Source organism: Ictalurus punctatus, chromosome 10 (genome assembly GCF_001660625.3).
Source record: "Ictalurus punctatus breed USDA103 chromosome 10, Coco_2.0, whole genome shotgun sequence".
Classification (NCBI taxonomy): Eukaryota; Metazoa; Chordata; class Actinopteri; order Siluriformes; family Ictaluridae; genus Ictalurus; species Ictalurus punctatus.
The window spans coordinates 25,532,207-25,546,028 of NC_030425.2; the positions used below are offsets into that span (position 1 = coordinate 25,532,207).

At 42.9% G+C, this 13,822-nt stretch overlaps 1 protein-coding gene across 1 annotated transcript in view; it reads right to left on the reverse strand.

Annotated features, from left to right (window-relative positions):
- Positions 1-13,822, reverse strand: part of trip4 (thyroid hormone receptor interactor 4) — a 69,204-nt gene that overhangs the window by 43,259 nt on the left and 12,123 nt on the right. The window contains exons 7-11 of the mRNA XM_017478775.3: positions 12,859-13,074; positions 12,097-12,223; positions 11,695-11,873; positions 10,078-10,202; positions 9,686-9,777 (exon numbers count right to left, since the gene is read on the reverse strand). Of these exons, the coding sequence (XP_017334264.1) occupies positions 9,686-9,777; positions 10,078-10,202; positions 11,695-11,873; positions 12,097-12,223; positions 12,859-13,074 (739 nt within the window). The remainder of the gene's footprint in view (positions 1-9,685; positions 9,778-10,077; positions 10,203-11,694; positions 11,874-12,096; positions 12,224-12,858; positions 13,075-13,822) is intronic.

Sequence of the window (13,822 nt, forward strand, 5' to 3'; positions counted from 1 at the left end):
CTACTACGACGCTGTAATTTTGTGCCAGTAAGATACGCTTAAACTGCGCGTTGAAACCTGCGAGTCTGAAAATCATCAGGTCTGACAGCTGTGATTATGTTAAAAGAAGAAAAAAAAAAAAGAAAGAAAAAAAACGGACATTTCTGAACTAACGCTGTAATGTCATGCTGTTGGCCACCACAGGCATTTGACGAATGAGTGCATATTTAGTCATTTTGTAGAACCGTCAGTCTACCCCAGGGGCTTGAATGGAAGAACACAGGAGCTGCACAAGCACGTAAAAATGCCAGAGCGCTGTATGTTAATGATTAAACGTTCCATGTTGAGGTTCCAGGAATACTGGAAAAGATTAAAACACATTTCTGGACACATCTGAATTTAAAGCTGAAGATTTTGTTTGCCACACTAACAAGTTCCATATAAAACCTTTTCTTTTTGTGGTCTTTATGGGATTTCTCTCAGTACAGACATGCAACAAACATGCATGTCCCAAATAATATCCAATTCAGCAATGTGCATGTTTCTATTACTGGAAAATATTTAATCAATAATAATAATAATAGATGTTGTGCAGGTTGAAACCTGGTTTAGTCACAATGTCTTAATGCTATCGTTTACAATGGGCGGCGGTAGTGGTTTCTAAAATAGGGGGAGCACAGGTGTGTTATTGAAGTACGTAACGGTGTGTTGTAATTTTATCCGTTTCGTCTGTTGGTCTAATTCTCAGTCTCTCTTCATGATGCGGTCCCTCAAAAACCTTGCGATTTTGCGTTTGCAGAAATTTACGTAAAATCGTGCGAACGATTTTGGGGCCACGACTCGTCGTGAGACATCGTCACGGCACACATTCAGCCAAAGCCCTCTTCGATTTCCGTGCGTCGAACAGGCGAACAGCTAAACGTTCTCGTTTACTAACAGACATCACTGCGAAAGGCCGTAGCCTTCACTATTCGAGGAATTTTACCGCAAAAAAAAAAAAAAAAAAACCTGCAGCAACATCGAGCATTTCTGGCTGCAACAACCGCAAAAAAAAAAAACACCTCAGTGAAATCTTGTACAGACCGCTAACTGCTCCATTTCACTGAAGAAGATACAGTCTGACTAGCGCCGATATGTTTAAACGTGAGATGCCGGTCACGTCCGTTACTGTTTCAATGATCGGCGGTTGGTTTCGAGGTTCCGCCCCTTTAAACGATTTCCCCATCATCATATTGAGAAGCCGTGTATCCGGGAGGGACAAAAGGACAGCGCAGTGTCCAGTAGACTTTGAGAACCCAGTGAAACCCATAGAAAATAAATGGGCAGGATAAGCAAATCAATGTGATTGTTTCAGAAGAACCCGATCTCCACTTACTACATTTGTTGCATGTGTACGATTTTCCATGGACAAATACAGACACATTTCCTTGTACTGAAGGGAAAAAAAAAAAAAGTCTATTGTTAGGGCAGTCAGTAAACATTTATATGAAACATATTTTTGCAGCACACTTTCAGGAAGTCTTCAGTCCAAGATGTACACCAAGCGCTACATTGCTATATTGCAACCTTTTTTTGATTTTTGGGGGGATTTTCCTCTATTTTCTCCGTTTGCCAAATCCCACCCACATGCCAGTTCTCCCTGATCATACAACAGCTACTAGTTGGAGAGAGTGAATGCTAACAGGTTTCCTCCAAGACATTTAGAAGACGGCCATTGGTATCTTTTCAAACAGGAGGAAAGTGACATCCGCCATCTTCCGCATACACGAGCTCACAGATACCTACGATTGTTTAGTATCACTGTGATTGACAGGAGAGCTTGTATTGCCATCCCTCCTATCGCCAATGTTGCTCTCTTGACACCCGGCCACGGATGGCTGTGCCATGATCAGTATTCAAACTCACGATCGCCGGGTGAATCCCTTTCTGAAACGCTTCTCTATTGCACCACTCCTTTGAGAGATGGGATTTCTTCTTCAGATAGAAGAAACCATGGCACATGGACACCACAAACGCTTTTTACTGTACAGCTTTACTGTTCAGTGGGATAAAACTTCATGAGGACGGCTTTGGTAAGACTTTCTCTCTAGTTTTGAATGTATTCAGTCACTTATTTTTTTTAAAAAAATGACGGAGCACAATTGGTCTTTCCATTGTTTTCTCAATACTGGCAAATGTGTCAAATCGACCGTATGCGACGGAAGGAGAAAACCCGTAGGATGGAGATTAGGTTGGGGGGAAGAAAGAAAAAAAAACGCTGGCGTGTTCAATTAAAGGTGCGAAATGTATCCTTGGTAAGAGCGAAGCAAAAACACTGAGTAAATATTCATGGCTTTCGATGACCTCAATAAAACATTTACAGTTCTCCATTTAGCACTAACGGAAAGGCATTGACAATATTATTAAAGTGGCAGTAAGTGACCAATAAAAACACACAGACGCACTCGGCGGTTTTGCTATTAATTGACCTTCTGAGCTTACTAATGTTTATTTTGCACCCAGGATACCATACAAAAAGACCTCCAGTTCTGCCTTTCCCTACATCTTTTAGAACAAGCATTTCGACCATGCTGTTAGCATGAAAAATACTCACCCCCTCGATGTTTTAAACGATCCAGTACGCTCACCAGTTTACAAATGAAGACATTATCTTACAAGTACCGGGTCAATACATGCAAACAGATACGTGTCTTACGGTAGCGTGACATCATACGGTTCGTATGCTGCGTTAAGACAAAGCACCGATTACTGTTTTATTCCCTCGGTACTGCCACGGTGAAAAGGCGGCTGAAAAGAGCACGTTTGAGTCGGTGTTACATGCCCGGTGTGAATTAGAGCCGGGTCGTGAGACGCAGTCTGATAAGGAGATTTATACTTCGGATTGGTTGATTCATTTTCTATAAAAGCAGAGTAATACAGGCTGTAATTAATATTAACACACTCTCGTGCTCCTGCTCTCCTTCAGTCGAGGACATGCCAGTGATCCTGACCCTTTCTGCTCTCAAGAGCTGCCTGATCCATCCTGATGCCCTAGCTCTAGATGGAGCTCTCATTAACTGGAGGCTACAGCCTGGAGATTGGGGAGGATGGTACCGCTTGAAGTACCATGAAATGGTTTTAGACCTCAATTCCACATGGACGTTCTCACTGTGGTTGCTGGGACTGCGGTTGCAGCGATGACCTTGGGATTGCAATTACCACATGCAGTTTCGCACTCAGGTCTCCTTTAGTGAACAGTGGACTAGTTCAACAAAGACTTCATGGATAAACCATAATGAACTTTCCTTTACTTTCACACTATCCAGATGAGGATGGGTTCCCTCCTGAGTCTGGTTCCTCTCAAGGTTTCTTCCTCATATCATCTTATGGAGTTTTATCCCAACAGGGATAAATCCACACACTTAAAATCTGTACCCTGTGTTTATATGTTTCTATAAAGCCGCTTTGAGACAACGTCCATTGTAAAAAGCGCTATGCAAATAAAAAAAAATTGAATTGAATTCTATTATGTTAACAGCTCCATCCGTAGAGACTTGTACGGCTGAAACTCGACATGTGCCAAATAATCAACAGAATGAAAATGTGCGGTGAATTTAACAAAGGGAGAAAGTTTAATCATTGAAACCTATATTGAGATTTCTATAAGGAGATGTTTATTTAAACATTCATGGAAGGAGTCTCCAGTGCCAGTGTCAGTTTTCCTCCACGGGAAACGCTTCAGGACGACGGACTCCGCACAAGTTGTTCAAGTCGTTGACTCGTTCGCACAAGGTTCTGGTGAGGGAACAAATGCTTACGGCTGAAGCGTGAAGAGGATCGAACTTGTCTTCCGGACGTTCCGCGACGTTAAACGTAACGGTAAACGGATAACGTTTACGACGTGTTGTTTATTAATTCGATGAGAAATTGCTGTGGTGTAAGAGGAATAAAACACTCCGGGGCATGCTGTTATTGGAAAGCAATCTGCCACTGCGAGGTGGTAACTCTACACTTCACCACCCGCACCCCTCCCGAGCGTTTTTATTCCCTCCTTATATAGCAACAGACGATATTACGCACTATTTCCACGTGTGGCCGTTGCCTTCAAATGAGTCCCTTGAAAAGTTAGCATACCTGTGTGAAACACTAAGTGAAAGTTGGCATTTAGATCGTTTTGAGATCATTTCAATAACTGTTCTAGAAGTTTCCCTCACTACATCATTTAACTTTTTCTGCTACTGATATACCGAAAGCTATATACTGATAGTGCTCGACTTGTATTGTTATCCCACCATACGTTATACATCCTGTGCCACCTTTTACTTGTAGTCACGCAGCCTGGAAGATGGCCTAATTTATTTTCAGGCCTCTGGTGACGTGTAGCTGGTTCGGCTAGTCACTCTGTGAGTGAGTCAAGACCCTGCCGGTTGTATTCTACACAGTGCTGCAGAATCACATGCTGTCTGACCTCTCCACCATGGAAAAACGCCCGGCAGGGAAAGCAGTCCTGTGTATATGTATGTATGTGAGTGAGCGTGTGAGTGAGTGGGGGGAGGGTAATCTGTTTCATGCCTCGCATACAGAGGCAGAGAGTGTGAGAAGATGGTTCTGGTGGGGGGAACAAAATAAAAAATAGGGCTGTCTCAGCTTGGCGGTGCTCCAGCGTGGCAACTCTGTGTGCATCTCCCTCTAGAGGGAATCTTTTCGGAATATAAATATCACATTACCACACAAGGAAACACAGACATCAGCTGGCCCTTTAGCCCGCACTAAATCCCGCCACTGGGTCTGGTGGAGACAGAGGATCCCGCCTGGTCCGGACTGCGATACACTGAACATAAAGCGTCCAGAGAGGAGTGCTGCCAAAAATGAGGAGGGTATAATTAATAAGACATGCCTCGACGGCATGGTCGTTAATCCTCAAAGCCGGAGCAATGAAATTTGTCGCACTCCGTAAACGCCACATTTAAGCTGTAGATGTTGATATTTTTGTTAAGCGTATTTATTAGCTTTTGTGAAATGCTGATTTTATGCATGAAAATCGCCAAGACATTCATCGAAAATTAACCTCGCACCGATCTAAACAAACTAAGGTTCTAAGGATTAACACCAGTCCCTATGCACACAAGTTTGAAGATGGATTTCTGAAAGCATACACGCTTAGAAACGCTCGCGATGTCAACGAGACGCCGCGGCCCTGCATCCCACCCGTGATTAGTCGATACAGATCGATACAGCATTCGGCTACAGTCATGGGGAAATGACTCCTCCCCCCTCCGCCGATATCTGGCTGGCTAAGAAAGAGCCGTAGTGACAGAAGAATGGACGTGTCTGTAATCACCCTGACACGGCAAGCTGCTGAACGACTTCGTACTGACAAACATATGAAGGTTCCATTCTAGGTCGGGATCGATATAATCAGGCGCGGCCGAACAGGCAGGCGCGAGACGTCGGGAAGAATGGCGTGTCCCCGTTTGAAAATGAAAGAGGAGGATGGGGGGGTGGGGGTGGGGGTGGGATGATGGTTGGAGGACTGGATTATTTTTGCGGTTTGGCAGACAGGCAGCTTGTTTGCTTTGCGCTTGAGGTGTTGGACAGAAAACAATAATCTCCTGCAACATGGTGCAAAAGTAAATAAATAAATAAAAATGGTTTAACAGTGTAATAGACGTAAATCATGGCCTTGAGAGCGACATTTACATTTCATGACCTATTAGAAGATTGAAAAGTGTCGTGCTTGGTTTTTGAGGTACGTGTGAAGTATACGAGTCAACAACCTGTGTTGTTTGATTTCATTATTCCTTGAAGGAAAGGAAAGAAACGGTAAAAGGACAGAGGATGGAGGCTTTCCACACTAATCCAAGGCATGGTGGAGCGGATCAATATCTTAGCGCTCGGTAATAAACGCAGCACGACTGTTAAAGTACCTCTAAACAGATGGGATATGGTGTGTGTGTGTGTGTGTGTGTGTGTGTGTGTGTGTGTTTAAGCCCCATCCCCAAAAAAAACCCACCCCCAGCTCCCCTCCTCCCTCCCTGAGGGGCTGTGCACTGCTGTTCCCAGCTCAGCCGAGCTTTTCTTCTTTGAGTGGGTGGGGAAGCGAGGCTCTCATTCTCATTCGGGGAGGGGGAGGACAGGATGGAGGGATCCATGCTCCTCGCAGAGGCTTTATTGGAGCCTTTATTTATGCTCTGCTCCTCTGGTTCTCTCCCCCACCACCCCCAACCCCACCCCTCTCCATCAGCCCCCTTTCAGACTGGATTTAAGGCCGGTCTCTGAGCTGCTTGTCCTCTAGCTACGGATGAAAAGGCGCGCGCGGCAGACCGTACATCCACGCCGGCTTTTATGACTCTCTAAAGGATCAGTGGAAAAAGCCCAGGAATGGGGGGGAAAACAAAACAAAAAAAATATACAACAAAAACCAAGCACTGAACAAACACAAGCAAAGAGCATTCCAGCTCAGATTCCACTGTTATTACCAGAGCCAGACAGGAGGCCCATGGGATGAAAAGCAGTTCAGGGAGTCATTTTTATTCCCCCCCCCTTTCCTCCACATAAGAAGACCTTGAAAGAACAAGTGCAAAAATGAATTTTTTTTTTTAAAAATCCAAGAAGCTCCTCCATTGCCGTCATCGCCGCATAATCACACTCGGCGTGACAGAAAAAGGGAGCAATTACGTTTCATCAGCGCTATTTATACATCAGCAGAAAATGAGTGTACATAATTTAGACAACAGTGTCTATGTCAATATCTCATTAAAGCTAATGTGACTAAGAGGTTGTGGGAACACTGGCAGTGGCACTCACAGATGTTTGCACTGCCGATCTCGGCTCCCGGATAAAACAAACAGACAGACAAAAGGGACGTTATTGCGCTTGGACACGGAGATTGGCTCGCACATAAATAGCGCCGAGCTTTCAGAAAGAAACAAAAGACCCCCAACGATTGATCACTGGCAATTTCATTCGCGTGAAAAGAGAACTTCCCTTTCGATCAGATACAGATGAATTTGCCATTTGCTATTTGAAGGCCGACAGGGGAATCCATCTGGCACCTTTCGGACTAAGAGCAGATGTAGCATCAAATAGTCTACACGAGCTTTAATGTCAGCTGCTGTATGTTTTTCGCTCTGGTCGTGAACTCGCAGAGGTTTCGGTAGACAAAAAAATAAATAAATAAAAAATCCGAGACATTTACTACGGATGAAAGGGAAAACATTAGAGGCCCCAGAGCAGCACTGGACTTCATTGATTTATAATTAATCAAGGACAAGGCTGGGTTGCCATGCTGCCCCGAGACTTAATCTCCTTTAAATTCCCTCTGCTTGTGGCACGGACACAATACAGAAGAAAAAAAAAAAAAACTTCAAATCAGTCAAGAAGAGGTACAGACGCTGAATGTAATGGGTTCGAGGTGAAATATTCAGATGGGCTGCTTCGGTGTGACTGCAGTCAAAATGGCAGACGAGGTGTTCTGGAGACGGCCAAGGAGACGGTGCATTGCGCCCTCTGCTGGCTAGACTCCTAAAAAAAAATAATCCTGAAAAGCTCCACATGACAAGAGTGAAACCCTGAAGGAACGTAAAACGAGCGTAACGTTTTGCGAATGCCAGAAATCAATATTATTTTCACTCATCCGGTGAAAGGGCACTCGACCCAAGTCGGCATCTTCAGACCGAGGGGGGGGGGGGGGGGGGGATAAAGAGAGACGGACAGAGGAAAACAGATAGAGACAGAGATGGCTGATTCCGATGCCAAGCACAGACACCGCAGCAGCAATTACACCTCCATTTCACAGAGGGAGAGCAGGAAATGAGGCAGGAAGTCTGCTGTAGGCTACATGAGAAGACAGCAGGGAGAGCTCGGGCACAGCCGAAAGAAGACGTGTTCGCTTGTGTGCTGCTTCATACAAGCACTTTTACTGTTCAGGGTTAAAGCAGTGACCTTCCAAGAGGCACATATATGATGGACAGGTTCAGTGTCCTCCACTAATATTGGCACCCTTGGTAAATATGAGCAAAGAAGGCTGTGAAAAATTGTCTTTATTTTTTTAACCTTTTGATCGTTCGTTCCAAAAATCCACAAAAATACTCGGCCCTCATGGATATCAAACAATTGCATACAAAACATAGGTTTATCCAAAATAAAAATATCTTTGCTAAATATAGTTTAACAACATATAGGTGCAACAATTATTGGCACCCTATATATAATTCACGTGAGAAAAATATATTTGAAGTATATTCTCATTGATATTTTGCTTTTTTTTTTGTCCACCTGGGTGACTAAGAACAGGAAATTGTTGAACCATGACTTCCTGTTTCAAAGGGGTATAAAAATGAGGTAATACATATGTCAAATTCCCTTAGTCATTCATAACAATGGGTAAGATTAAGGAATATAGCTGTGATGTGCAGCAAAAGGTTGTTGAGCTTCACAAAATGGGAAGTGTCTATAAGAAAATAGCACAAGCGTTGAAAATGTCCATTTCCACCATCAGGACAATAATTAAGACGTTCCAGTCAACTGGAAATGTTATGAATCGACCTGGAACGGGACGTGTGTCTATATCGTCTCAGCGCACTGTGAAGAGGACGGTTCGAGTGGCCAAAAAATTTCCAAGGATCACAGTTGGAGAATTGCAGAAGTTAGTTGTGTCTTGGGGACAGAAAGTCTCCAAAACTACAATACGGTCACCTACATCACCACAAGTTGTTTAAAAGGGTTTCAAGAAGAAAGCTTCTACTCTCATCCAAAAGCAAACTCGAGCGTCTTCAGTTTGCCAGACACTACTGGAACTTCAAATGGGATCGGGTTCTATGGTCAGATGAAACCAAAATAGAGCTTTTTGGCAATAAACACCAGAGGTGGTTTTTGGTACACAGAGAGGTAGCCATATGGAAAAGTACCTCATGCCCACGGTTAAATATGGAGGTGGATCTTTAATGTTTTGGGGCTGTTTTTCTGCCAGAGGACCTGGACATTTTGTTAGGATACACGGCATCATGGACTCTATCAAATATCAACAGATATTAAATGAGAGCCTGACTGCCTCTGCCAGAAAGCTTCAAATGGGCCGTGGTTGGATCTTCCAGCAGGACAACGATCCAAAACATCAAAATCAACACAAAAATGGTTTACTGGCCACAAAATCAAGGTCCTGCCATGACCATCCCAGTCCCCTGACCTGAAACCCAGAGAAAACCTGTGGGGTGAACTGAAGAGGAGAGTCCATCAGCGTGGACCTCCAAATTTGAAAGATCTGGAGAGATTCTGTATGGAGGAACGGTCTCAGATCCCTTCCCATGTATTCTCCAACCTCATCCGGCGTTATAGGTGAAGACTCAGAGCTGTTATCTTGCCAAAGTGAGGGAGCACAAAGTATTGACTAAAAGGGTGCCAATAACTGCTGCACACCAAGATTTAACAAAGATATATATATTTTGTTTATAAACTTGTATTTTGTTTGCAATTGTTTGATATCAATGAGAGCAGAGTATTTTTGTGAATTTTGTGAACAAAAATCAACAATTTTGTGAACAAAAAAAATCATTTACGAAAGATTTTTTTTTTTTTTTTTACATACACACATATCTATATCAATCTACGAGGGAGAGAAAGAATGAGAGGGAGAAAGAGACAAAGAAAGAGAGAAAGAAAGAAAGAAAGAGAAGCGCACACACACACACACACACACACACACACACACACACACACACACACTAACCTGCTCCCTGAACTGCTCCTGGGAAAGGCAGTCTGTCATGTTGACACAGCCGAGCAGGCAGCCTGTAGGATAGTCTTTAGGAAAGTGCAGATCTAGGGAATTGAAAAAAAGCTTCAGTGGAACAGTTTAAAAAAAAAAAAAAAAAACCCACACATTTAGTTTTAGTTCATCACTGAGAAATACAAGCACTGAAAAAGCCAGACTGTAGACACCCTAGCTCAGGGTTAAGATTTACAATCCTGCCTGGATATCGTGCGGTTTTACTGCGTTCAGTTAGAGTGGACCCGACTGGCCGAGTTCATCACGCAGTAAATCTTGTTATGTGACACATTCACAAAACTGACACCTTTTTATATGGAATCTGACGAGCTCTGATCAGTGTCACAACACACCTTGTTTGCAGATCTGCCGATACATGGCCTCCACCTGTGCAATCTCCTGAGGCGTGGGCTTTTTGGCTGCAGCGGCGATCCACAGACGGCCTCTGTGTGAGGTGTACCACGTCCTGCCCTCCACTCTGCACATCACCACAAAAAAAACAAACAAAAAAAAACGCTTCAGCTTCAAACAGCGTTTCAGGTAATATTACACAATTACTGCATCTTCACTACGGGCCTAGATCAGGGGTGTCCAATCTTATCCGGAAAGGGCCGGTGGGTGTGGGTGCAGGTTTTCATTCCAACCGAGCAGGAGCCACACCTGATTCCACCCGTTTAATCAGCTGATCTTGGCTTTCAATAGATTCAGGTGTGTCTTCTGCTTGGTTGGAAAGAAAACCTGCACCCACAGCGTCCCTTTTTCCCGGATAAGATTAGACACCCCCGTCCTAGATGTACAATTCCTGTGCCCCGTGATTCCCGTGTAGTTCAAGCGTCAAACGATAATCGTCTCATTACAATGCCGATCCCTTCTGAACTAACAGGAGAATGGGATGTGAGCATTTAGACGCGAGGCGATTTAAATGACCTGATATCAGATATGTTTCTGATTGGTGGACTGCACCATAATCTATATATCTGCTACAAAACAGACGAACAATTTGTTACAAAAAAAAAACCCTTATTTCCAAATTTCCCACATTTTGTAGTTCTATAACCAGGAACTGAAATGAAAACCTCATTTGAATTATTTACAAAAAAAAAAAAAAAAAAAACTAATACAAAAAACCTGAAAGGTTGTGAGCGCATAAATATTCACCCTGTTGCTGTGAAACCTCTAGATTAGTTCTTTTAGGGCAGTCTTTTGCCTGCTAACTAAGAATGACATATTTAGCGCATTTCGTACGTAGCTGAGTTGATGGTTGCGAGTTTATTGCGCTATTTATTTTTGCCCCCTAGTGGAATAACTGAGATTAGCACTTTTTACAAACCTTTCGTTTCAATTACGTTCCATTTAATTTAGAAAAATTCATTTATAAACCAGATTATAACCTCTGTCGAGTCGGATGTGCTGGATGTAGAGGCACAGAACACGACTATTCTTTTTCTATTCACGTCGATGGAGCAGTTCACAAAGAAAGAGCCATTTTTCGTGCCAAACCATTGCTTATTGAGCGGAAGAAACACAAACGACGAAGAACAGAATGGATAGACCGCGAGTTGGATTTAGATGAATCACAGAATGCAAACACAGCTAGCCTGTGTGTGTGTGTGTGTGTGTGTTTATGCTGTACGCCAATGAGGAAGGATACATTTCAGCTTTAGCTTTGCTATTCTTTTGGTAGAAGCTTTTATCCAAAGTGGATTACAAGGAATCCAATCTAAACATGTAGCTTGCCAGGGCAGCAATAATACGCTTTAACCAACTGACCAGAAACAAGCTTGATTGAAGGAAGATTTATTTCTGGAGAGCTATTTCACAGCCACAAAATACTTAATACTCCTGGCAACTGTTGTATTCTACCTGTGCTGCTATTTATACAAAAATAATAATAAACATCTTCTGAATAATCAGATTCACTCATTGTGGTATAAAATGAGCGACTCCGGTACGTCTTAGAGGATGATTACCTCTTTATGCCGCAGGTAAGAAGTGAGGCCCAGGGCTGGTGCATGCTGAGACACCAGCCTCCATCCGCCATTTCCTGCAACTCCCGGTCCTGAATCCTCAGTCGAGAGCGCTCTGCTTTCTGCTCAACGTCTGCCGATGTAGCTCTGCGAGAGGAACTGCCACCGCCTACATCCACCCACTGCACCATACATGCACACAAACACATGCAAAAAAAAACACCCGGCCTTATTTATAATCTTATAGACAATTCAAGAAAAAAAAAAAAATGCATTCCCAAGGCCCAGAATTTAAACTCTCACTGTCCAAAAAAAAAAAAAAAGACTAAAAATGTCCCACTTAGGAACACACGAAGCTAATCAGGAATCATTGGAACATTCTGCTCAATTTGAGACGCCACTCACCTGAGGTGCAGCCTGCTGAATATTTGGGTTGACGAGCTCCCTGAGGTGTTGACGGCCAGCTGGAGCCGAGCTCTTCGGGGTTTGGATGAGGGTCCCGGTGTTGATGGCCTTGACGGTCTCATCGTACCTAATGCGGTCACGCATAAACCCCAGTTCATCAGGCACATTAGCAACAGATTCCTCCTCTACCGCGCTTCTTTCAGCAGTTCCGCTCGGTTAATCATGACACTATAAATGTTTCTGACTCGTGAACATTTTACAAGGTGCACGTTAAAATGGTTTATATATATTATATATATATATAAAATAAAAAAACACCAGGTTATTACAGATAATATGGAAATGCAGCAAAGGTTTTTTACAAGGTACACTTTCATTTTACAAGGTACATCATAATCATTACGCTTAAGCTCATTATAAGTGCATGATGGCAAAAGATATATGGTACAGAATTAAAAATAGACTATGCATCTTCCGATGTTTTAAAATGTAAGCATGTTAAATACTTTACGCTCATGTTAGCGATCGGTGACAAACAGCTTTCAAATGAAGGTTTCAGTAAAATACATGAGTGCTGAGTTTCTAACAGCGAATAAAAGAGATCACTACTGATCAGGTTCTTCAACATAACATTCCTTAACACAAATGAACCAGGCCTAGAGATAAGAGATCTTGGAATTTCCCTTTGCGGCTTTTATATCGGATTCTCCGCACTGTTTTAATCGTCGGAAAATTCGCATCGTGATTACAGAAAGTTCTTACTTGTTGTAATACTGCGTCAGGTTTTCTCCTTCCTCCAGAACTCGTCTACCGGCGAAGTCGAGCGTGATCTTACGGTCTTTGTGGGAGGCGTGCCGAAGCTCCCGGAGCTCCTCCGCCCGCTTGCGTAGTGTCTCGCGCTCCACCGGGGACAGCCACTGGTTGGAGTCGGCGGCGAAATAATCGGACTCGTCGTCCAACACCTGAGTCCGGCGAACGCTGATGAAAATGCGTGATGGGAATAACGTCAAGCGGAGTGGAAGAAACTTTACAAACATCAGCAAAAGAAAAGGCGAAGGTGTGTTTCCATTAACTAGGTCCTGACTGATCTACTGACAGGTCAAAATATCGGAGGAAATCACGCTTATAAAGTATCTTAAACTGTTACATGGAAAGCCGACGTTAAAGTCGTACTGTTTCGGACAACTAAACATGGTGAAGATGCTTTAAAAAAAAAGAAGCAATGAATAATGTTTCCAACTAAGAAAACAATTCCTATATTGAACAATAAACAGTAAAACAAGAAATTGAAAAATAAATAAATAAATAAAATCGTAATCCAACCGTAACTTGCCTATAATATACAGGCTAAAAGAATAAAAGGCTGGAAGTCTATTGTTTTTCTGCTGCCACACTGACGCACGCAAGACTATTATACATTTTTGAAAAATAATATATACAGTAAACCCCGCATTTCTGCTGTTTCACGTCGTGGTTCGAAAACATTAAACAGAAAATTCCAGAAATACAGTAAACGTTCATAATTCAAATTGCATGCTGACCACATTTACATAACTTTTATTATTATAATTGTTCTAGGGCTTTGAACCAAGCCCATGCTGATACAGGGGTCCTACTGTGTGTGTGTGTGTGTGTGTGTGTGTGTGTGTGTGTGTGTGTGTGTATGGTAAATGCAAAAAAAAAAAAAAAAAAAAAAAAAAAGAGTCGTTGGAAGATTCAGTTCACC